The 26660-nt window shown below is 44.5% G+C and overlaps 1 protein-coding gene across 3 annotated transcripts in view; it reads right to left on the bottom strand.

The window, feature by feature from the left end:
- Positions 1–26660, bottom strand: part of SLMAP (sarcolemma associated protein) — a 144440-nt gene that overhangs the window by 78152 nt on the left and 39628 nt on the right. For all 3 annotated transcript variants that reach the window (XM_088472687.1, XM_088472689.1, XM_088472688.1), the window contains exons 2-4: positions 10805–10952; positions 9240–9312; positions 824–860 (exon numbers count right to left, since the gene is read on the bottom strand). In XM_088472687.1, the coding sequence (XP_088328813.1) occupies positions 824–860; positions 9240–9312; positions 10805–10952 (258 nt within the window). The remainder of the gene's footprint in view (positions 1–823; positions 861–9239; positions 9313–10804; positions 10953–26660) is intronic.

Here is a 26660-nt window from a genome sequence, read left to right as displayed (position 1 = left end):
TATATATATATATATATATATATATAAGTATCTGTAGCGTAGGCGTCGTACTTTCGGCTATCATAATATAAATGTATGTAAGAAAAAATGGTAATTAATTTGAGCGTCAAATACAGCTTTGGAATGTTATTATATCATCACTAGATATTAATCTGGTTAGAGAAATGACTAAAGGCATAAAATATACTTATACCACACCCTTTTGCTAAAAAGTAAATAAATAAAAAATACCCGCTGGCAAGGACCTTTTAAACTAAGACACAAGCTATGTTTTATGTAGGAAACAGAAATAAGAAACGTGATTACAACACAGAGAGCAGTCCTGGTGCCTGACCCGAGGCCGCTGTAATAACCAGCTGCTGTCAGCATGAGTCACCCCTGTACATGGGCTCAATGCTGGCTGATAACAAGTCAACCATGTATTAGGGGGACCGCATGAAAATCACTACCCAAAACATGTCAAGTAGAGCTCATCTCCTGCACAATTTACCACCAGTAACAGGACATTGAAGTAACAGAACATTCTTCACCATAATACCATACTCCATAGAAATTAATTTCACTGCATAGGATCCCCGGCTAGCTGGTGAGCTCGCTATGTGCCATTACAGCTCACCAGAAACCGCAAAACCTAAAACTCATTACCAGCACTCCTTTCCCACCTATGGGATTGTCACAGAGCACAGAGGATACTGAAAGCAGAACGGAGAAGAAGGAATTCATGTCATGTGACATCATCTGAGGAGACTGAGGGAGGCTGAAAGTCCCCAAGGATATACAAATGGATAGTGTTAATCTATTAGCCAAAATGTGAGCACCTTACCTTGTCGATGGGACTGGGTAGCGCAGCTTGGATGACACTAGAAAGAAAGGAACTAGGTCAGAATTGTAAACACAAAAAAAGCAAGAGCAATAGTTCAAAAACCCTTGTTGCCAGCTCTGTAAATATTTAACTGGATTTGTCAGGACTCACGTTAAATCTGAAAGGGAGCGGCAGCATGGGAAAGAAATTAACTCTGCCCTGGACTTTCCTTCTGCACTCCATTCCACAGCCCGAAGCCTAAGCTTCACCTCTGCCAAGGGCTCCAAGTCGGACAGTACGGCTTGTATATAGTTAATCGTCAACGTTGTCACCTCTTCAGCACCCAACTGGGCACCTCTCAGTGTCCGCAATCCAGTCCAGACCCAAAATGGTTAAAGGTGTGGATCTTATTTTAAAGCGCACAACCTTACAACAAGTCTTTTCATGCTGGACTTCGTTCACGGCTGCTATACAACAGCGTTTTTGGGAATTGTATCATTACGGCAGGCTTCAAAACACAAAATGACTCTTAAAACATACTAATAATAGCAAAAGAACAACAAGTTTGTGCCGTGGATGACAAGTATAAGGTAATGACTATTCTATGGCACTAATACATGCAGGCTCTCTGTAGGGAACTAAACTGGACTATTTACAAGTTATAAACCAAAAACGTGATTACTTTTACAAACCGAGCAGGTCAAGGTTCTCTAAAACAAGGACTGGATGGAAAATCTGTATTCCTTGCAAAATGATGCATCAAACACTATTGTTAACTTCTAGCTGATTAAACCAGCGCATGCTTAATTACAGACAACAATAACGGATGATCTTACATAACTACTTTTTAAGACTTTGAAAAACAAAAGTAAAATTAGTACAAGCCCAAAGAAGCAATTCCGAGCTGCTTTTAAAGAAGGAAACTGGAAAAGTGAAATGAATAACTGCTCAGAAAACTACCTCTCAGTGTGTACCCAGCTTTAGGGATTAATTCACTAAGCAGTGGATTTTCAAAACCCACGATGTTTGCTGATTTTGCCTGCCATATTTAAAAGAGCAATAATAGTAAATGCAAAAATCAGGCTGGTTACGTGGTCAAATTATTGCCCTTTTAAATCTGGCAGACAAAGGCCAGTATCCAATTAGCCGTAAACGACGAAAAACAGTGATTTTTCGTAGCGTTTTTTTTATCCCCATTTCCTATTTTTCCAGATAAAAAGATAATTAGGCCGAAAAATACTTAGGATGCATGATAACTTCATGGACCTATGTGTTTTCTCCATAGCAGAAGTGAAATAAACAGCACTTTGTGGATTTTTTCTTTCGGGACACAGAAAAAAAAATCCACGATACGTATCGGGAGGCACTTCGGGACTAATTGTGTTGCCCTGCGACAAAACAACTGCAGCACTGCTAATAGGAAACCAGCACCAAAAGAGGGTTTCACAGTCTGATGTGCCTACACTGAGCGATCAGTTGTTCAGTGTAGTCACATCAATCATCCCCGAACCTGCTCAACCTGACGTTCTCGTCAGGTTGACCAGCATGTTCGGGCGATAATAGATGTCACAAACGACCAGCGTGCGCGCCCGCTGGTCGTTTTTTACATTAAACAGCCCAATTTGCAAACGATTAACAAGCGTTTGCCCTATTTAATCGCTTAGTGGATACAGACCTGAAGAGACGCTCTATTGCAGAGTGTATCTAACATAACCATTAGGTAAAAGTCTTGCTTCTGGCAACAAACAGGCATGTAGAATTGCTTTTAAACAATCTTGCGTCACTTAATAGAGAAAACAACAAAATGTTAAGATAGCGAGTTTCAAAATTGGCCCCACAAACATTCAGGCTGTCTGACACAAAGAAATTACATTTTTCATGAGCATTAGGTGTTTTCAGGATACACATCAGGTCATTAACACACTCGGTGCACAATACACCGCCTTGTTAGTGACAACTAGGATTAAGTCAAGAGGAGGATTTGAAACGCCTTTTATTTTGGGTATATAAACAAGCAGCGGATGTAAATGGATGAACAAACCGTTGTTTCTTCACAAAAAATGACACATGCTGCAGCTGTCAAAAAAATAAATAAATTGGTACTTGTATAATCTTTGTCACAAATCACGGATATATATTGGATACTTGTCCGTACTTTAGGGTTGGCAAATCCCCAGTGCAAAGGCACGGAGTCTAATGTGCCGGTGGTATTCACCAGTGACCCCCGCAAGGGGGTTTGGACTTAGCTACACCCGACACGCAGGTCACGGCCCTCTGACTCGGTTCAGAAGTACGGGTGCTGGCGTGCACTAGAGTGTAAGTGCGCCGTAAGGAATGAAAGTGTAGTCAATAAGCCAGGTCAAAATCATGCGAACAGTACAGTACCGGGGATCAGACTAAATCAGGTCACTAAGAATAGCCCAGGTTAAAACCGGAATCGGCAGACACAGTACCGAAGGATCAGACAGAATCAGGTCACTTGAAATAGCCAAGGTCAGGAACAGATGTCAGAACGCTGGAGATAGGTGAGCGCATACACTGGCACAGGAGTGCACTCAAGAACTTCCTTATATAGGAGGAGACTTGAATTTGGCACCTATATGACGTCACCTATAGTAAGCAGAGGGACAAGCCACCGGGGACACACCGCAGTGTGCCGTGAGCGGCTGCAGAAGGGAGAGAGCCAGTCGGACATCATAGCAGCGGGCGCCAGGGACCTCCTGCCCATTGCCCCATAGGAACTGCCTGATACCAGCTCTGCCTGACCCGGTAAGAGGGGGCAGAAATCCGGTGCGCTGTAACAATCATTTTCCATTGACACAAAATTAATTACGGAGATGCTTCTAAACGTTTCCATAAGAAGATGTAAAAAATTAAAGCTGATTTGTTAGACCACAGTATTATGCGTTATGGAACAAACAGATATACCCGACATAACAATCATTGAAACCCCTTACATTGTGTTGCTGTTGGCTGGCAAATTAGGGGTGTAGTGTGTCACTAGCTGGAGCAGAACAAAGGTAGAGTAAGTGATATGCTTGTAGTCTCCTAGCTAACCAAAATGCTTTTTACTAATTGATGGTTTCATCCAAACAGTAACAGCCAATGAGATGACACCAAGTGTAGCTGCAGGCTTCCTATGTCAGTACAACTCACCCACAGTCCATGGCAGTGATGTACAACCGGATATACTTTGAGCGCTGCATGTATGACTGTCCAAGCTTCAAAAGGACTGATCATTATCCTTTGTTTCAGTAATGAAAAGACAGGCTGAATATTACCTCGGTATCAGCACATTACTCTTCTGAAGAGCTACATGTACCATTCATTAGCATGTTACCTCACTTAAAAAGAGAAATAAAATACAAAAAAAGCAAAAAAAAAGCCATATATATTATATATATATATATTATATATTATATATATATATATCTCTATCACAAGACAGCAATGCACTTCAGTGCAGGTAATCCTATAGATCCCCAGATAAAATTTCGAGATGTATTTGCTGCTTTATCCTCAAAATTTCCTCTTGCCAGGAGGTTCCAAGATTTTCTCAAAGATGCAGACAGTAGGAATAGCGCACTCGTGAGAATAGTATATAAAGTATACTTTTACTTGTAATAATGCTCACATACATCACGGTTAAAAACTTTGTACATAGCCCAGTAATCAGCTCTTCTCAGCTGGCAGATCTCTTAGTCGCCACCGCTATAGGAGCCTCCGGATCAGCGCTGCTTCTGGAGATAGCAGATAACTTCAACATCAGTTTAGACCACGCCCAACCGGTGTCGTCGATGACTTCATCAGGGGGTGATGACAGTCACACCGCACCTTGGACTTGGCTTATTCCTGGGTCAGCCCTGTTTGCACTGAGGCCCTGATTCAGAGCCGGACGCTCTGACAAAGAGCTCGCTCTGAATCAGGGCCGTCCTTCTGAATTTTTAGAGCGGCCTCACAGCTATAGCGAGCGGCCAGGAAGATGGTCGCGATGGTCAAGACCATCGTGACCATCAGGCATGCGACGAGACCCTTGTGGTAGGATCTCGTTGCCGCAAGCCCTGGAGTGCTTTTGGCTCTATCCGGGTCTCGCGCATGCGCACGACGGAGCCGCCTCCGTCGTGCGCATGTGCACTGGGCCAACATCGACTCTCTTGTGAGTGCTCAGCGCTCGCGAGCGGGTCTGAGTTAGGCCCTGAACCTGGGACTCCCCTACAAAACCTGTGTATGTCATTAGTAATGGCCTTTTTCAGGCTAACAAAGATGAGGTTACAATAGACTGGGTGGTGACTGCTCACTAATGCTCCAATCAGCTGCTTTTTGCGTGGGATTGGTCAGATGACCTGGGTCACTCAACCGGGATTATTTTTTAAAGGACCCTTTTACACTTAGTCACGACCCAGATAATCCCGGCAATAGTTCAAGTGCGGCAGTGGAAAAGATATATTATTTATTAACATTTACTTACATAGCACCAGCGTATTCTATTGCGCTTTATTGAACTCCTCTCCACCGATGTAGGATCAATGCAGGGAGGCCTGAGACCCTGCATCACAACCACAAGTCACAGTTACAGGCAGTTAGCGTCTGGAAACCGGACTGTCATGGTCTGAGCAGCTATTGATATTCCTGGTCTATTGCCTCTTCCCTCATAATGTGGCTGAGCAGAGTATTTGTGTTGATTAATGTTCAGAATTTATATATTCCATCTGCACTACCAGAAAACCAGCTGGGTTGGAATGAAAATCCTTTTTTTGGAAAACACTGTACTAGATAAATGATAGCTAAAAGCTGGTTGGTTGCTATTGGAAACTTCCCCACTTGTCCTCTTTAGTATATTGGATACATCTCCCCCATAATGCATTGTGTTTGTATGCCTTTTTGTTTGCACTTAAGTTTTTTTTCTTCATGTAAATTGAATACCAGAGGTTAACATAAAACTAACTGAATCTAATTATAAATGGGGATTACATAAGAACATAATGATATTTTAACGTTCTGTTTAGAAGGATTTTCCCAGTAAACGGAGCTGTTGTAACAAGTAATCAAAGACAGGGTGACACTTTGGCTGTAGTTGCCAAAATGTCTTCTGTGGCGCCATAATACAGAATGGTAACATTATAACAGCACAGACTGAGATCACGGTCACACAGACATCATGTGTATTTAGAGATAATGTACATTGCAAATTACACGCATGGGTTATAAAGGGTTAAGATTGAGATTTCTGACTAGTGTCACCTAACAACAAAAATGAAAAGGATGCCGGTTTCAGGCACACGTCAATGAAAAAGAAGATTTTGCACATACAAAAATAACCAATTAAAATAATTAAATTAAACATTGAGTGACCCTCCCTTGTGTACAAGAAAAACCAAAAAAAAAAAAAAAAAAAAAAAACAGCACCCACTGCACATCAAGCCGAAGTGGAGCTTCCTGTCCACTAGGAGGTGCCAGTGAAGCAAGACTAATGGCTTGTGTTCGGAAATCATTGCACAAGCAGTCAGTAATTATACATTAGTGCCCGTTAGGAGAATCCTTAATTTCAAGGGATAATCCCAGGTTTTAAAGATTGGCCACTTGGTTTCCACTGTTTAATAAATGTAGCTTATTCTCTAAATTCATTTCATTTCTCATTTTCTATATTCTCTGGGCTTTACAAGTTATATTTCCCGGTGTATGTGAATGAGCCTTTGAACTGCAGCACTTTTATTTTGCCCAGGTCACACACTCTATAGTCTTCACTACGGTATGCAGTCGGGATGCCGACGGTCTAAATACCGACCGTTGGCATCCCGACTGTCTAAACCCGGCAACGGTCTAATATCAGGCGTTAGGGGCTCCCGGGGGGGACTTGGGGTTAGGGCTAGGCACCCCCCGGGAGGGTTAGGCACCCCCCTCCCGGGAGGGTTAGGCTGCGGGGAAGTGGGGGATTAGGGTTAGGCACTTGGGGGGGGGGGGGTTATGGTTAGGCACCCCTAAGAGATGGTTAGGGGGGGTGGGGGTAGGTTAGTTAGAACTTACCTAAATTAGCAGTCGGGATCTTCACCCCTGCCAGGCTTCCGCTGTCGGGATTTGAACCATGCGGCCGGCGGTAAATCATACTGATTCCTTCACTACACAGTAGCTGATAGTGAAGGTGACTTTCCTATTAACATTGCATGTTTACTATGATCAAGTACAGAGATAGGAGTCAGGTAACCTCGTTCGTCGCCGAGATTCTCAGACACCTTGCTTGGTTAACTTTTTCAAAATAAAAATGTAAAATAAATGTAAATAGGTGCGTAAACAACAGTACTGCAGTATATAGTCTCTGGAAAGACTGCAGGCAATGCCTACAAAATAAAGCATTTAAATAAAGTCTCAGTAGACAGAAGTTAGGAGGTATTCTAGAATACAGCTACAAGCTTCTCCTGAGGCTGCGAGCAGTAATCAGAGTACCAGCTGCAATACTGTTTTTCAGCTTAGCGCAGCGCTAACATTGCGGCAGGCATTTAAATCGGAAAATGACGGTTAGCGCGGCTAAACACCTGGCTTAAGGCGCACTAACCGGCATCTCCTGACTAAGTGTCGGGCGCGGGGGAAACAACTGAATAGCTCCAGGTACTCCTTCCCAGCGCGATTTACATTGCATTCAATTGAATGTTTTGGATGTGATGAGTTGAAGCTTGCAGTCAGTAACTGGGTGAATGGACTGGAGGCAGTCTAGTACAAAAAGGGGATTCTAAAGCTTGTGGACAGATATGATCAATACTTAAATAAAGGATGCGATCATGTGAAGAAGGTTACTCTGTTACATTGCATGCTCTATTTTTCTGTTATAATAAATAATGCTCTATTTTTTTGTTATTATTTTTTTGTTATAATATCAACATTTACCAACTGTACGCAAGCCTACAGATGTGTCCTCATACATCTAGCCTCAATACGCCATACAGCGTGACTTGCCTGGCGTGAGGGACTTGACAGGTCCCGTGGAACCCTACTAGTGCCAGGCGTCTTTTTGCCGAAAATGCGTCTGAGGAAAGTCTGTTTTTGGACTATAGTAAACATAAAGGGTGTTACATGTACTGTGCAGAGGAGAGTTAGCTGGGTAGAATAGCCTAGGGAGGTTAAGGAGGTGGCTGGAGAATTTGAGGAACTTGCCTAAAGGCGAGTTATCAGGCGAGGTTATGGGAAGGGTTCGTGCACAAGGGTGGGAAGTTCAGAGTGTACGGCCTGAAAAAAGGATGGGGGCAAGTAAGGAGTGAGAATGAGAAACTTAAATCTAGACATATTATAGTAGGAAGCTTCAGATGCATTAATTTCCTAAGGCCACAAGAGTATAACACCATATAAAGTACATACTCTGATCAATCTTTCCTATTAAAATACAGCTTCAATGAACAGAACAAAAATTCTGATTACCACCTAGTTTTATGTAACAGCGGAGTTCCTGAAAACTGGTACACAGGTACCACCATCCTCTAACGAGATTACCAGTGATGGTCTGCTCTAATTCAGACTGGTACTCAGGTACCACCATCCTCTAACGAGATTACCAGTGATGGTCTGCTCTAATTCAGACTGGTACTCAGGTACCACCATCCTCTAACGAGATTACCAGTGATGGTCTGCTCTAATTCACACTGGTACACAGGTACCACCGTCCTCTAACGAGATTACCAGTGATGGTCTGCTCTAATTCACACTGGTACACAGGTACCACCGTCCTCTAACGAGATTACCAGTGATGGTCTGCTCTAATTCAGACTGGTGGAATGTGGAATGGGTGTATTAGTTGCTAACAAATCTATTAACTGCAATTCTTGTTTTGGATTTGTAGAACACAACGTATAACATGATACAATAGCGCTGCAGAAATGCACTAGTCTGGTGTTTACATCACTTTTCACGGTCGCGCCCAGCACTTTGGTCGGGGGTAGCTGCTTTACGCGGCTAAACCCGACCACGAAAAATGGCAACAATTGAATAGCGGCCCGCGATCTCCTGTCACTTTAGACGGGAGATCCGGACCGCGTAAACAATTGAATACCGCCCCAAAAAATAATAGCACACAGAGAAAAAGCCGTTTTAAATGAGAATATTGGCATTTGCAGCAGAAATATTCGATAACAGGTGCTTACTTGCTGACTTAATTCAGATATAAACCATTATACTCATGATACAGGATCTATACAACAATGGAAGATTGCCGTCATGCGCTGTGTGAGCCAGGGTGTGCTTCCCGCCAACAGCTCCTGCTGAGATCGATGCAGACATGACAGCTGAAATGAGAACCTGCCACAGGGTGAGTGTAGCAGGACAGGGACGGACCAGTCATGAGATGGGTTGAAAATTACTAGCTTAGACTCATGGCTACTCTCGGTGAAGCTGGTTATAAAGGCATTACCAGCTGGAGGATCCACCTGTACAGAGGGAATTAAAGTGCACTTACTCTGATCGTCGTCTGGTCTCCAGTCCATCTGGCAAAAATAGCTTTATTGTGGACACTATACAACCATGGGTCACTGTAAGAATATATAGAATATAGATTATCATTACGGCTCAGGTGTTACCCCTTTTTCAATGTAATTTTCTGGGTAAGTTTAACAGAAAATATAATCACTGTATTCAGTTCTCATCGCCCGCTATGCATCATTCAGAAAGTGGATTTTTCAAGGGATTACAACCTTTGCTTTCCTTGGTTTAATTGTGTACAACATACTCATACAGACATAACACACACAGGTGTATGCATCTCCTCTGACTAGACTAGCGGCAAACCCAGGACCTCACACAATGATGGCAGCCAACCCATGCCCACATGTTATTAAACCGCATTGTCACAGTGGCATAAGAGTAACATCTTTGGGAGTAGATAACCGGATTTATTAGAGAGTGAAGCAAAAGCAATGTCATCTCTACTGAATGGTGAGCTCCGGAATCAGACTTACAGGCACAATTACAAACACTAAATAAAGTCCTATAAGAAAAAACATTTGCTTTATACATTCATCAATTAATAGCTAGATAACAACAGCAAGTCCTTTCTATTGATGTCAATGCACTCATACTGCTCTAACTTACTGTGGCTCCATAAAAGATTTTGCAGGTTCCTAGTCAACTAAATTCCACAGTATTCTGTACATCTTTGTATTACACAAATACAAGAGTCACTAATAAAACAATATAGGTTTATTCTCTATATTGTGTGAAGATTCAAAGATGAAGAAAATGTTGCAATGTCGTCGCAATGATGAGGACGATGACTGACCATTTTTAATTGCTGTGGAGTAGTATTTCAACAAAATGGCTTCTGAAGTGCTGCACAGTGGGGAAAGACACAGAATTATGAGGAGTGTTTACCAAGTCCTTGATGATTAAGAGGTCTATTTACTAAGCAGTGTTAGGAGAGAGTGAAAAGTGATAAGGTGCCAGCCAATCAGCTCCCGACTGTCATCTTACAAACACAGCCTGGGAGATGGCAGTTGGGAGCTGATTGGCTGGCACCTTATTACTTTTCACTCTGTCTCCTAACACTGTTAGTAAATAGACCCCTATCAGAGCTGATGATCAGAACATTTAAACCCCTTGCCAATGAACAATCCATCACGTCAGCACTGTAGGGAGGTGTAGGACAGGTCAATGACCGCCTCAGACATGACGCCAGATGCTGCCTGGGTTTCATTAGAGAAGCCTTAATAAGATTTCATGTTAAAACCGCACAATCTAACTAAGATGCAAGAGAGAGATTCCCTGCAGAGTCCATCACTACACTAACTGGCATGCATGGAGATTTGTGAAGGAGAGGACTTCCATTAATGTGGCTCCTTACTGACAGGGACTCAGCACCTCTACATTAAATATACTCCATCCTCTTCAGAAATCTCCAGCCACATAGAGGTCACAAGGTCTGAATACTCGGATTTTGGAAACGGTTGAGTTTCAGCTGGATACGATCCTAAAGCAAGAAGGTAAGTGATAAGGCGATGTATGTAAGAAGCTGCAGAGCTCACTTACCTTTCCTGGTGTTTTCCGTTACATCCACCCCAAACTGAATGATGTCACCCGAGAGAATCTCACATGGCGGGCTTTCCTCAGATCCTCGACTCAACCTCTGGCTGTTTATGAAGGTACCATTACTACTCTTAGTGTCTTGAAGGTAGAACTGCAGGTAAATAAACAAAAATCAATTTAAAAAAAAACAACCCAGATCAGGGATCAGTACAATATGTTAGGTGGAATGGGAAACGCACACCTGTTACATATGACTATAGGGGGAATGTATCAAGACTTGGAAAGCGCTAAAGTGGAGTAGTTGCCCAGAGCAACCAATCAGGGTCCGTCATTTCAAAGACTGTGCTAGATACATGCCAGTTAGAGGCTTTGGTTGCTTTGTGTAACTTGTCCACTTTATCTCTTGATACATCACCCCCTGTATGTTATTATTATTACTGGGCTCTCGGCCGTGCTTGAGTCATCAATTTCTGCCGTTAGAAGTCTTCCAAATAACATCTGAGGCAAAGCAGCAAATAAACATTGTAAATTGTTTTATAGTACAAAAACATGGAAATGAGTATTTACAGGATCTATGAAGGCATGATAGGCAGAGGGGCTTTTATTAGTTTGCACACTAATCGGCACTTGTAGCAGCTGGTTCTAAGTACACAAATAAAATAACAAAATGTAATTGTGTAACAATAACAGTGTAATGTACATTACCGGCAAATTCTATATAAATCACCAAAAACTGCCAAGTCCAGCAAAAGGCCATAGGCTACTAATTTTGACAATGCTTATAACAACAAAAGGCGCTCCTAAATGTTTCCACAGAATATATTTACAGGAGATTTTACATATATTAGCACCAACTTTGTCCTACATATTATATTGTAATACAATTACAACCAGTGATTACATTACCTATACAATACTAGAAATGTTAAATAATTGCTTTGAGGAATAGCACCTCCTACTGTCCAATAGAGGAATCACTTCTTCGGTCCTGACACTATATTATGAACCTCAACTTCTAAAAATCATCAATTTAAAAAGGTTGTACATTACATTTTACATTGTTCTAACAAGTAACAGATCTCACAGCAATAGATTTAAGAGACAAATGTTTATTTTGCAAATTTGTCTCTTTTTATAATCCTCAGAAATACAGCAATATTGTTGAAGACCAACTAAAGTAATTAAGACTATAAGAATATACAGGATGCACTGTAATGCTTTGTAGAAGCATCTGACTAGGAAGAAACCTTAGGATTTTGTCAAACAAAACAAAACCCTGATTTTCCTTTGATTTTGTTGCAACGGAAAACTAAAATTTTTAGGAGCAAGAAATGCTAAAGCGTACTGATCATTTATGCCCTGCGTGCTTATTTTTACAGCTTTGATTAGGGAAAATGGTAAAGCTATATAAACTCATTTGAATGCTAAAATAATGAATACACCAATTACTGATTGTAGATATTAAGACAAAAGCAATTTAATTCAGATCTTCAATCTCCAGCAGTGTTTAGAAACTGAAAGTGTCGCCTTCATTTGTCACACTTAATGGTGCATACACACCGTCAGATTTTGTGTCATATCTGAATGATAACGATTTTAAAAATCGTTCATATCTGAAAGAAAATCTGACATGTGGGCCTGCAACGATGAGCGATGTGTGTTCCCGCATGTCAGATAACGATATCCGACATAGTCTGTTAGTGTTCACTCTAGCTCCGGCGGCAGACAGGGCGCCGGAGCTAGAGAGGGCAACCTTATGCCCGAAAAGGGGGCGTGGTCATGAAAAGGGGGCATGTCTATAAGACGCGTCCCCTTTTCGTCATACTTGGGGGCGTGCCCGGCGCTTACGGACACGCCGGGCAGCCCCCAAGCGCTGCAGAAAGGGAGAATAGATGCCGGGTGCATGCGCCCGGCGTCTATTCTCCAGCGGTGACCGGGTCACCGCATGTTTCTCCACCCGCGGGACACTGCATCCCGCGGGTGAGAACGGCATCCGCAGGCTGTGAGGGCAGGGAGCTTTTTGCCCTCCTCTTGGAGGGCAGGGTGCTTTTTGCCCTCCAGAAGGAGGGCAGGGCTCCGCACCCCGCTAAAACAGCCTAGCGGGAACGCTAGTCTGTGTTTGCAGTCAGATTTTGACGATTTCATTCATTTTAATACTGTCTGAAATCGTTCATTTTGGTAAAAATCGTTCATCTGACAGATCTGACCGTGTGTATGCGCCATAAGGGGGGTAATTGTCAAAGCTTGATTAAAATTAAAGATAAAATTGTGAGAGAGAAAAAGTACCAATCAGCTTCTAACTTACATTTTACAGACTGTTTGACAAAATGACAGCGGATAGGTTGGTACTTTATCTCTCTGAGCTTTGATAAATACCCCCTTAAAACTCTGAAAAACTTATTCACAGCCTGAAGTAAGATGAACCTCCTCAGTAACAATTCTTATAAACAGCTATGAATGTGGTCAGTTATTTCAAGCCATGATACCATGTGTTTGAGGTACGAGGCTCAGTTTCATTCAATTTTAGCTCTCTAAAAGCCTGACAAAGACTCACGTCAAAAGGTTTTATTTTACTCTCCACACTCCTAAAAAATAGTAAAATCAGTAATTTTCACTTATGCATCCTGACTACAAGAAAAAGGATCTGCAAAACCAAAGAGCTAACAATTAATTAGCATGGTTTGTGTCAGACGGGCTTACTAATTGCATGTAACTTAATGTATCAGCACTATCCTCCTACTCGTGCTTGATGAGCAATTCTATAGGATGTAAAAGAAGCAGTTTAAATTTAGAGTGAAGTGCTCTATGCATAGCATAATGAGGTTCACTGCTAAATATAGTACATCTACTGCAACGCCCTTATGGTGAGGACAAACTCGCACATAATGCACTCAGTGGGTGAATGCAGATTATGTAGGCACATAGTTCAGGATTGCAGCTGTCAATAGTGATCACTAAATGAATGAAATATTGTGTTGGGACAGTATAACTCCCAAAAACAGAGTAACAGCAGGATAGGGAAAAGGATGGAGACATCACAAACTACATTTGCATGAACACACTTGAATTAAAATGAAAGAGGTGGATTTTACAGAACAGACAGAGCTCAGAGGGGTGTTCCAAAGTCTATCTGCTCACTAGATCTTGCACCACGTGGCTGTGGTTTCCAAGGTAGTCCATGACTTTGCAGAACTATAAAGGAATAGCAGGCTAAGGAAACAATCTCAGGGAAAACTGGCAAATACCAGCAATCTCTTTCTAGCTTGCCAAGGTGATTGTTTCTTAATTAGTCTAATGAAAACTAAAGTTTTTCTTTTTTGGATTTTTTTTTTTTTTTTCTTTTAATTTAGCTTCCTGGAAGAATCAGGACAGTTTATCCATAACAGCTTCTAATGCTCCATCTGTGCAAGTTGTTGCTGCTCTGTGTGAGATTTTAGTCTGTGACTAAATTGCTTCACCCATATCACTAAACTGTAGGGATCAGGGGGCGGGGACCTATATGAAAAGAGGGGCAAAGTTACATAACCTTTTGCTTTGATTTATCTAAAACTACATTACAGATATTACAGTGAGCCACATATAGTTTGCACAAATTTGCATAAACGTCCCAAACGAACACTGACAATTCCATCTACTGTGAGAGGCGCATACTACTAAAAAGTCAGCTATGAGATACCCAGAAATTTCTACCTGGAAAATACAAGAAGCTATCAATATAACTTTTACAGGAATGGATCACATACATGCCCTGAGGATTATTTCATTTCACGATATATACTATATATTTCCTTTTATTAATATTGGGTCCCGTTGCAGTTATTCAATTACTGCTTCCATTTTTGAGGACCCTTTATGACTAAATATCCTTCCTCCAGAACAGATAGGGATGCAGTCATATTGCTGAAATGTCGACAGGCAAGGTCCGCTAGGCTTCTTTAGCATGACGCTGCACCCTTAACAATTTAAGAACACTAAAATGTGCCCTGCCCTTAATTGCTGCCCCACTAGCTGAACTCTGGACAAAAAGGAGGTGACCTCCGGCGTTTGGAGTCAGATGCAATTGGAACGGGTATTTTTGTGCCATCTCCTCTACTATCTGGAGACAAACAGGTGGGGGGGGGGGGACAGGTTGGGGCAAACCCAGCCCCCCAGTCTGTCTACAGATAACAAAAGCAGATGCCAGTGCCGAGGCAGAGAACAGCACAGCATTCCCTACGAGTCAGACCTCAGAAATGGTAAGGCCATGGCTACTAGGGGACATCTCGTAGGGCAGGCCCGGCCCACCTGTGGCTCTACAGCTGTTGTGAAACTACAATTCCCAGCATGCCCTGCCACAGTTTTGCTATTAGGGAATGCTCAAACAGTGGCAGGGCTTGCTGGTATGTGTAGTGTCACAAAAGCTGGAGAGCCACAGGTTGGCCAGGCCTGTCCTAGGGGGCCTGGAACTGCTACCAGTAGAGGCAGCAGTTAATGTGTATGGTGAATATTGTTCAAGCGGGCAAACTACACCATCATGCTAAATTTGGCGAAGCTAGGTACAAAACTCTGGCCGTGCATAAAGGACAGACACACACACACACACACTTTCACGCTTATTATATAAAAACAATTTTGAGACGACATGTCCCATAGTTACTACTACATACACTTTTAAAATAAATAATTGGTTTAAAAATTAAAGTAATAGTAAGAATTTTACAACCAAAAGAAAACAGGAGAGAAGCAGGAATTACCACAAAGCCAGAATCACACAAGCCCAGTGAATAAACAACGTAAATGACTTTAATAAAACAAAATGAGACACTTATGTTGAAGTTTAAAGCTGGTTTTAATAAATTTTAGGGGCATATAACACAGGCACCTGGCCACAATATCCACAGATTTATGATACCGGCCGTTCCTGCACCTTGTTGTGTAGGAATGAGGTGAGAGAATAAAGTCACTGTGCTGCCTGCACCAATGGTTGTTTGCATACAATGGTGGGTGACACTTAAAGCAGGGGTCTTCAACCTTTAAGACTGTGTGGGCCACATTAAAAAAATTCAACGAAGACCGAGGGTCTTATACTGCGATATTTAGACTCTAAATTTTAGAGGATTCTAAGAAGTTTCCCAGACTCATAAGACCATAATGAAGACTTAAAATGATAACTATTATATTAATGAATGAAACAACAAGAGATATGGTAAGAACTTACCTTTGTTATCTCTGTTTCTACGAAGTCCATAGGGTCCACAGGGTTGACCTTGGGGGTATAGGTTGGGAACCAAATCCGGGCACCACGCAGTTGAAGCTTTTAGCTCCCAGGATGCACTGGGTCCACTCTCCCTATAACCCCACCCCCAAGCCAGAGGCACCTCAGTTTGTAAGTAGCCAAAGGCCGGAGGAGGAGAGAAAAAGAGAGAGAAAACTGGAACACTCAATAACCATACTCACCGAAATGGGAGACGGAAAACCGGTGACCAGCCACACAGCCCATATGAAGCCAGGTGCGTCAGGGCGGGCGCCCTGTGGACCCTATGGACTTCGTAGAAACAGAGATAACAAAGGTAAGTTCTTACCATATCTCTTGTTTTCTACTTCAGGGTCCATAGGGGGTCCACAGGGTTGACCTTGGGGATGTCCCAAAGCAGTTCAACCAAGGGTGGGGACGCTCCTGTGCTGAGAGGAGAATCCGTCGCCAAAAAGGAAGCATCCTGAGAGGCAAAGGAAACCAATGCCTAGAACCTTAAAAAGGTGTGGACAGAAGACCACGTGGCCACCTAGTAAGGCAAAACAGCCGAGGCGCCACAGCGAGCCGCACACGAGGGTCACATGGCCCGAGAAAAAACAAGCATCAACAACAGGAAGGCCTACCCATGGGTAGGCCCCTGAGGAAGACCTACGAGGCCATCCAAGCCAACATTTGGTTATAGGCCGGCCATCCTTTCCTGTGAAAACCAGAAATCTCAGACCACCAATAAGGAGTCCGATTTCCGTAAGGAACCTGAACGGATCACATAAATCCAAAGAGGCCAGACCACAGTCAATGAGGCCACACCAGCCGAGAGGACTGGGGACAGAATGGCCGTACCATAAGTTCCAGAATAATATGGAACCTGAAAACCACTAAGAAGAAACACAGGGCGAGAGCAACTCCCACCCTGACATGATGCCCTCCAGAAGAGGGAGCCACATGAGAACGCTCCCAATTCAGACACTCTCCTGGTTGATATAAACACCCTGAGAGAAAGAGAGAGCCTAAGCAATAGACCATGTAATGGCTATCACAACCAGCGGTTCCATTGACTGTCCCCGGAGGTAACGAAGAACCACTACTTACTCCCAAGGAGTCCCTAGGGAGGACAAATGGAGGCATAATCAAGAAAACACTCCAAAGGATGAACTGGATACCAGAGTGAAGCCATTCCATATCTTAACCATACTGACAGTGTAGAGATCCGCACTGTCAGAAAGACCAGGCCAAGTGTGAAACCCAAGCCAGCCGGAAGGAATGCCAGAATATCTGGAAATCCTGGACACCGGAGGATTGTATCGACAGGTACAATACCATAAGATTTATGGCTGCCACAGTTTGCGGTAGGTCCCAGCAAGAGCTGATCCATGTGCTCTAATCATTCCAACGATGACAAAGCCAGGGAAGCCGTAAGACCACTGTAAGGACACAGTCAAAGACAAACGACCCAGGTCCAAGGCAAAACCAAGGACCCTGAGACAACAGGTCCGGGCAGTGAAGCATCAGGGATGGAGTATCGATGTAGAGACTCCGAAGATCCAAGTACCCCTGACATCTGGGGCAATCAGGAGCCACCAGCAGGAAAGCATCTCCGTCTCGATTGAAAACACTTCCAAAGACCTCGAGGAAGAAGGGAGACCGGAGAACACAGGTACACAAAGTGGAAGGACCACTTCACCGACAAAGAGTCGCTGAAGTTTGCTTCAGAATCCCCAGAGCTGAACTGTAACACCATAGTGTGATAAAGTCAGAAGGCCATGAGGGTCACCTCAGGGGGGCCCCCCCTGCTCACCAGGAGATGAAACCTCTCTTGGGGAAGAGACTAGTCCCCGGGATGCACGTCGTGACGGCTGAGGACTCCCGCTTCCCAATGGAGAGCTCCTGAAATGAACGCTGCCGAGATGGTCGGGAGGAGACCCTCGGACTATGTCCGAATATGTGACATACCTGTCATTGCCACCCAACGAACAGTGTTGCTAAAAAGGAAGCCACTGTCCTGACCCTGTCGGACAGAACCTTTTCAGGTTCACCGGGAAACAAGAGTTATGCCAGAGTAAGTTAATTGACAGGGTGGAATCGACAGACGTCCAACTGCACTGAAAAGGATTCGATCCAGACACTGTCCCTAGCAAAGAAAACCCTGGACGAGATGGCCATAGCCACCCGGACAGGGACCGACTTGCCTCCGGAGAGAGCATCATCGTTTGAACAGTTATCCGACAGAAAAAACTCATTCCATCTGGAGATGAGCCAATTATGGAAAGGCCTGGAATGGAACTGAGCCCATTCCACCATGCATCCCAGAGTGTAAAGACATCTGTCGACTGCGCAGACAACCATGTACTCCTAATGGAAGAGAGGAGATTCCGTCTTACGCCAGAAGAATTCTCAGATTCTGAGAATCCAGCAGGGATCCTAGATGAAGAATACCCAGAGAGGGATGCAGGGAGGACTTTTTCCCCGCTGATTAAACGTCTGCACCCTGAAGAAGCCACAGTCATCCTGACCTGGCCGTAAAGTACCCCGGTGATCCCGCTAAGAGCAGGAGGCCGTCCAGGTACAGGAGCATTGGGATATACTGAACAGAAGAACTGTCAGAAAATCCAAAACGCTGGTAAACCCCTGTGGGGCTGAGGACAGTCCCAACAGGCAGAGCCCGAAAAATTGTAAGTGTTGCTGTGATACAGCAAACCTCAGCCCATGCTGAGGAAAGGTCTCTGTAAGTACCCGTAGGCACGCGTCCTGTATATCCAGTGATACCCTAAAGTCCCCAGGTTCCAAACATCGTATGATGGAGCATAGGGATTTCCTCCTGAGCCCAGGTAGCTTTAGGAACTGGTTCAGGGAATTGAGACAGAGAATAGGCCAAAGAGGACCATTCAGCCACCGCACCAGAAAGAAAACAGAACAACCAGTCCCTCACTGAGATAGTAGGGATGGCCTAATTAGCTCCGCTTACCGCAACAACTGCATAGCTTTCTGGATCTGTAAGGCCCTTGTAAAGAGGGCGTACCCTCCTACCCACGTAGCCGCGGAAATTGACACTAATACCGGGCGAACTGAGAAAATCGGTATCTCCCAGTTGTAGGCCTGTCCCGTCAGACTGAAGAGATATCCGTAGGTTCAGAAGCAGGATCGGCTGGCAGTCCAGGCCTGCTCGGTACTGGATATGTCGGCCCTTGTAGATGCCGACAGTCTACGAAGAAACAGACCTTTAGGCTGACCCAGAGGACAAAAAAGACTTAACAGACTTAGTCTGAGGCCTTGTAGTGGGCATAGCTGAAAGTGGTAAACTTGTCGTTAGCAATACTGCCAATGTTACTACAATCTTGTCAAGGTCAGGACCAAACAATATCAACCCTAAAGATGGTATCTGCACCTCTGCATTCCCAGAGCGCAGCCATAGGGTATTACGGAGGATACAGTCGCAGCCGGAACTCTGAAAGTTAGGAGACTGGTATCCAATATAGGCATTTCCACCTATGACAACAGCATATATTACGTGAGCGACCAAATACATTTGAACCCCCGACGTGTTGGAGGGGAAAAAACGTTACAAATGCATCAACCCAATATGCAATAGTATTAACCAACCATGCTATAGCCATGGTAGGATGGGTAACAACTCCTGAAAGCAAGTATACTGATTTCAGGCAGAGTTACCACCTACGGATCCGAAGAATCCGACCACGCAGGAATGGGAGGCGTAGTAACGTCTGTAATCAGACGAGTAACACGCCCATCCCCCCCAGGAGGGGCTCGTGATGACCCTCAGGGAATTTGGGACAGGAGGCCAAACACTGTTGTAACACCTCCTATCTGGCAACAGCCAGAGTCCCGCTATGCGATCCACCCGCTAGTTAGCAACAGGTAACCCGAAGGCACGCAATACTGAGGATGTATGATACAGGTGCAGGTCAACATTCACTCTAACCAGAATGGACCAGCCCTAAAGCAGGGATAATAATACCTGCAATAGGCTTCCCCCCGTGTAAGAGGGAAAGAGCCCCGAACAGTACCCAGTTCACGGCAGAGCCAACTGGGAAGTAACCACAGGGCGTCAACCACGCCAATTAGCGTTTCGTAGAAAACGACATCCACCCAGGGTGGCTGTTGTGGTAATCCCTGCAAGGGGAATGACAGACTATTGTGGCACCAGGGGGAATTCATATACTGCGAAAAACCCCTGCAGGGAGCGGTAGTCTGTGTCACAGGGGAAGAGTGCAAGAAGCTGCGAGATACCCTGAGATGAAAAGGGCAGTATGGTGAAGTAACCCCAAGTGAGGTACAACAATGGGGCCCGCCCGGCGATCCGCAATTGAGAGGATCCCGAAAAAACAAACCGCCCAAGGGGGTCGTGAAAGAGGCCGGCACCAGATGACGCCACATACAGAACCCTTTATGAGTCAAATCCTCCGCACTAACACCTGCAGCACATGACTTGCAGGATAGTAAAAATGGGTGCAGTATAACGCTCTATCTCCTGGTCAGACATATCTGACCAATCTTGGCGGAAATATTAAGCAGCACTATACTGGTCCTGACTGATGCCAAAAATTAGCTGTAGGGACCCATTTTCAGCGTATGCAACACACAGTTCCATCTAAAATATGGCAACGTGCAGCACGCAACAGTATGTGACAAACCACACAAATATTAACAAGTATATAAATGTGAGGTCTCAGAACCACCCTAAGTACAGCTGTATTAGGGCAGATAAAGAAAAGGGATAGATATACACTGACAGGTGAGAGAATAAAGTACAGTCAGCACTAGCATAAGTCACATACAATGCAGATATATACATATATACATAAACATGTCATATAATATACTGCACTATTACACTGCATTCAACTGCCCAGATTCAGTGTCTGGGAAGGCTACAGCGCTGTGTACACTGACCTGATGGTGAGGTACGCAGGGGGACTGGACTCACTGCCATCCTGAGAGATTTCTGCTGCACCACAGAGATAAAATGGCCGCTGGAGACCTCAGAGGAAGCGTGGCCCGCGGAGGAAGCAGCTCAGCGACGCCAGACTATGGATACTGAAAGGCGCGCTGAGCTGAGGGGAGGAGCCGCTGTAACAGGGAAGGCTGCCTCCCCTGGCCGGCTATTAACCCCCGGGACGCCGGCTCCCTGCACCGATCGTTAAGTCCCTGGTGGTCTAGTGGACACACGGGGTATGGGGGGCCCGCCGCCACTGCCGGCGCCTCCGGTCTGTCCCCTGAGACCGGAGGCACAGGACTGCATTTGAAATGCGCGGATCACCGCAAGCGGTGATCCGCGACCTTACCTGCTCCCCGTGGATCCGGCAGCAGTCCTGGGCGCCCGCAGAGTCCGGCTAGTACAGACTCTGGGGTCCCGCTGAGATCCCCAGATCTGTACTGGCGTCTCAGCGCCAGCGGGGTGACGGAGCGGCAGCTTAGACGTCCTATGGACAGTCCGACGCTGCCGCTCTGAAGAGTCCAAAGTCCATGGAAAAAACTTTGTCCCTAAAAAAAATAAAATAAGCTTAGGGGCTGCTAATCAGCTCCCCCTGCGCTAACGGTGACCCGACTCCGGCCGGGCACCAACTTAAACTGAGGTGCCTCTGGCTTGGGGGTGGGGTTATAGGGAGAGTGGACCCAGTGCATCCTGGGAGCTAAAAGCTTTAACTGCGTGGTACCCGGATTTGGTTCCCAACCTATACCCCCAAGGTCAACCCTGTGGACCCCCTATGGACCCTGAAGTAGAAATGGTCTGTATACCTTTTTTTACAATAATATGTTCACGTCAGTGTGAAGCTTGCCATTGCTTGGCCAACTTGTCGATGTTGGCATCAATGTTGGCAGCCTCTGTGCAGGTAGTTAGTCCCAGTATTACAGGGGGTTCTGTTCGTAGAGAAGGTTCTCCCCCTGTTCCGGTTGTCTGGCTATAACTGGCCTCAGTCGCGGTCTCTTCCCTTTCTGCCGGATCGTATTCCCGGCCGTGATGTTAGCCGCCGTTGGTATGTCACAGCGGCATGCGGTTGCAATTACAGGCTGCTGATTGGGCATCCGGGGGAGTGACTGATCACTTTTGGCTGTGTAAGCCTCAGGGATCCCGCAGTTTGTTGCGGCTCAAAGTCACAGACCGGTAGTGCAGCTTGCCGATGACAGTCTGTCTCAGGGGCTTGCGTACGGTCTGTGGGTGCTGCTGCTCGGGCATCCGGGGTCTTTCAGCTGAATCTCCCTGGAGGGGTCTGGGCTACGAATGAGCTTCGTCCACTCGGCAGGCTGTTGTCCCTGAGAACGTGGCTTGCAACAGAGCACTGCACGCTGCTTCCGGGTAATCACATGACCTGCTGCGGGGAATAGCTGCACACCCCATGGGTTAAAGACCTCTGACTTAAAGCATAGCTAAACAAAACATAATTTGGGATAAATGGACTCAGATCAAAAAATCCATAGAAATATGCTAAAATGCATATTAGAATTTAGTAACAGATGTGATTTATTTATTTATTTTTAAATAAAAATTCTTCATAATTGGTGGACACCGTGCCTCATGCCTCAGTGATGGCACTAATTCAGTTGCTAGTGAATTGACCGGCTGAACATTTGGGGTGTTTTATCTAAGCCACACACAGGCTGCATCCAATGGATTTATGGGTATATTTAAAAATAATTTACGCACTTCAAATCGGTTAAGGATTGTAATATAATGAGCGGATGTTGCCTCTTGCTTGTAAGAAGGATATCCTATTGGCCAAGTCTCTGCAATAAGAACCAATGAATAGATCACGGTCTCCACAAGAAGTGGAAGGCACAGTAATCAGGCAGTCACCTATTCCAGGTCTTACTGTACACATCTTGCATATAACGCATGAACCATCCCAATTTCATTCAGATGAGTGTGCAACAGATGTGCTGGAAATTCTGAAATCACTTACGCTATTTATAGAAATGACAGAATTCGACAATTTACGTCCAGTTCACCGACTTGTAAACCAAAAAATAGAAAAAAAAATTGTGAGTCTGGAAATCATTCTGTGTGAGGCATACTTTCCCCATTGTGTTTACAAGCAGACTGGATTCAATTCTAATAGCTTCCATGTACAGCATCCCCTAAACAATGGTAAGTAGAGGTCAGCCCACATAGAGAGGGATAGCACCATATTTGTAAAACCAGTAAAGAATGTTACTGCATAGGTGGACAAGTTTTACTTCCAAGCTTATATCATACAATGGTTTACTCCTTTCCACAGCTCCCGTCTAAAGTGATGGGTTATATTCAGTTGTTTGTGCTCCAGGGTACAAGTACTGTGGACGGCCATTATTTATCAAGTATTCCCAAATGCACCAGGATTAGTTTAGTAAAGTGGCTAAACCCATGCAGACTACTGGGCAAGCTGCACAAACGGCAGCTTGGGCTCCCAAAAGCCCAACTTTGGGTGGATTTCTTGTCGCTACCTCAGGAGGGTGCGAGCAGATATAACGGGTGCCCGCGGGCACAAACAATTGAATACTGCCTGTCACTTTAGACAGGAGCTGTGGCACAAGTAAAGAATTAAATTCCCCCCCTTAAACTGAAAAGTACTGTTCCAATAAGAGGTTTCCATGAGCTGTGTTTCATATAGAGGTGTATTCAACAACACAAAAGTCCCATTATAGTGTTACAGCAGCATATGTACTATTGGGGGAACTTGCTCCTCACAGCCACTGTCTTTACTATTATAAACTCAGAATTGCACAGGTTGCAGTCTACCAACAAATCAGTAACCCACTCCTGAGAGCCTGGGCTGCTGTACACATTCTGATTGGTTACACACTGTCCTGTCCCCTCTTAGTAACTGGGAACACCCAAACTAAACAAAGTAATAGTAAGCTGCTCCGATCATCATTCACAAACGGCTGCAAATAACAGAGACGCTTGTACATGCCTGACTGTGCCATCTGGAAACTAGAGGCATCTCTCAAGTATGGGAACCATGGTGTAAGATACATTGATTAGGTAAAATTAAAAAGGTCCAAGGCAGAGGACTACAGAGTGGTGCCACCTTATGACCTACTATAGTAGCTGATCCCCCTGTCAGCATTCAAGAATTAGGACTATAACTCCTGAAGTCCCAGCAACTGAAATCTAAATGGCTTTGTTAACAAGAATATACAAAAATAGAACACTGAGAATTTGCTAAAAGACAGCAATGACTGTTATGTGAGTCGGGTGGGAAAAAAGTGAAACACCTGGTACACATTGTAGCTACTTATACAGTACATGTGTCAACTGATGCATGAAGCAAGGAACTCCCACTTAGAATGGTGATTTCACATGCAAAAGAGAGAGAGGGAGAAATATATATATATATATATATATATACACACACACATATACATATACATACATATATATATATATATATATATATATATATACACACATACATAGCTTACTGTACATATATCCTTACGCCCATGCCCCTATCTTTGTTACACTATGACATTATCACACCACAGTAAGTGTGACTATATAAGTTTTATTACAAGATTATTTTCATATATCAACTCCTTAAGATGTACATTAGCCAAATGCACACACCCATCATCTTCACCTTGCTGACAGTCCACTGTACAGAAATAGGGTTTGGGTGGGGGAGATGTTACAAAGGTAACCCGAGCCTTGGGAAAACATCTTCGCTCTCGTTCTACAATTTTATTGCTGTTGGCAGGTAGACAAAGATCAATCTCACTCATGTCAGCGACTAAGAGATTATGATACAATGCATCTATACAGGGCTGCTGAACTGAGGACAGGTTATAAATTGGAACAAAGTGCAGATAAGAGCAATTCCTCCATAGATCAGGAAGAAGTGCAATAATCTACTACTGACACAACTGGGCATTTACACACATACTTTTGGTTGACAGTAAAAACTTTAACCTTTATGCAACTAGAGCCTTCAGTTACACAAGTAAAGCAGCTTATGGCTCTGGCAGGCACTATAGAGAGCATCTCAAAGCAGGACAGGCACTGCTCTGCACTAGGGGCCTGATTCAGAGGCGCTCGCATAAAGCGAGCGCTCGCTCTGAATCAGGGCAGTCACTTTTTTTTTTTTTTATAAATTTACCCACAGCTTTTGAGAGCGGCCAGTTGATGGTTGCGATAGTCGCGACCATCGGGCTTGCGACGAGACCCGTGTGGTAGGGTCTCATTCCCGCAAGCCCCAGTGAGCTTCCTGCTCAAATAGAGCAGGAAGGTCACTACTGACATCAGGAACGCCTCCGTTTGTCCAGCCACCCCCCCTCCCCGCCTACAAAACGGGGCGAGCTGTCAATCAACATCGACAGCCGCCCCGTATGTAGAGAGCCCCGAGCGAGTGAAGTTCTCACTCGCTGCGGGGCTCACGCATGCACAGTGCCCGGCCATCGACCTGCTTGCAAGCGGGTCTGAATCAGGCCCTAAATTCTCACCTGGCTTCTGATCTATTCAGTGTCCTGGTGTACAGACAAGGGCACCATCTTACTTGGTAATCTACACAGCCACATGATAGCATTATCCAGTCTGTGAAAACATGGACATGCATCTTTTCCGCAGGACACAAGGCTCAAATATTTGCAAGAACTCCATAAGCTTATATGGCAGGAAAAGATTGTGATTAGCAGATAAATGGTTACATATCTATTTGTGACCTTTGCCAGTAAGCTATTTTACACAAAAGAAAGCCAAGTCTAGAAGCCAATAGATTCTTAAAAGGCAGCAAGGAAGGCGTGCATATTTGGGCAGTACAGATTTGCCACTTCGGCAATAACTGTGTGGAGTTTGTATAGTCTCCCTGTGCTTACGTGGGTTTCCTCCGAGTGTTCCGGTTTCCACCCACACTCCAAAAATATACTGGTAGGTTAGTTGGCTCCCAACAAACATTAACCCTAGTATGTGTGTGCATTTGGTAGGGAATATAGAATAAGCTCCACTGGGGCAAGGACTGATGTAAATGCACCGCGGAATGTGTGTGCTATATAAATAACTGGTAATAATATTTGCCGTCATGCACAGTTACAGGACTGCACACGTTATGCAAGAGAGGGCATTCTACATAATACCTTATTCTAGCCTCTCAAAAGGTTAAAATGTACCTCAATTTCCTAAACCAGCTCATCAAGTTGCTAAACCACCCATGTAACATATATAAGTTAGTTATTCTACACAATTACCTCTACATAGTTCACACAATAATTACAGGTGTTGCCTTTCTACATTCAAGCAACCTTATGCCTCCAGGCCAACACTGTATGATAGGATCATGAAGCCCACAAAGTACTTAATACCCTTGCAATCTGTCAGGACCAAAATGCATTATGTGACACTTATGGGGTCCATACATCTGCAATAGATTGCCCCGATTCCCCGTTCGCAGCCACTGATCGGAGTAGGGGAATCACGGCGCTGATGTAAAGGCCCCTACACACGGAACAATATTGCTAACAATTTGGCCGATGCCGACGCAGTGGAATGACCAATCGTCAATATCATGCCGTGTGTATAAACGGCATGGTGCGGAGCGCGCTCTTTGGGGTCATTAACCGCATCGCCTGATCTGTTGTACGTGCAGACGATCTCATGCCCGCTACTCGGCGGGGGCCAGCATATCAGGCAGTGTTTCG

This window comes from Taudactylus pleione, unplaced genomic scaffold, assembly GCF_031769625.1.
Source record: "Taudactylus pleione unplaced genomic scaffold, aTauple2 ptg000128l, whole genome shotgun sequence".
In the NCBI taxonomy this organism is placed as follows: Eukaryota; Metazoa; Chordata; class Amphibia; order Anura; family Myobatrachidae; genus Taudactylus; species Taudactylus pleione.
Note: the sequence above shows the minus strand (reverse complement) of the source record. Positions and strands in the feature narration are given on the sequence as shown.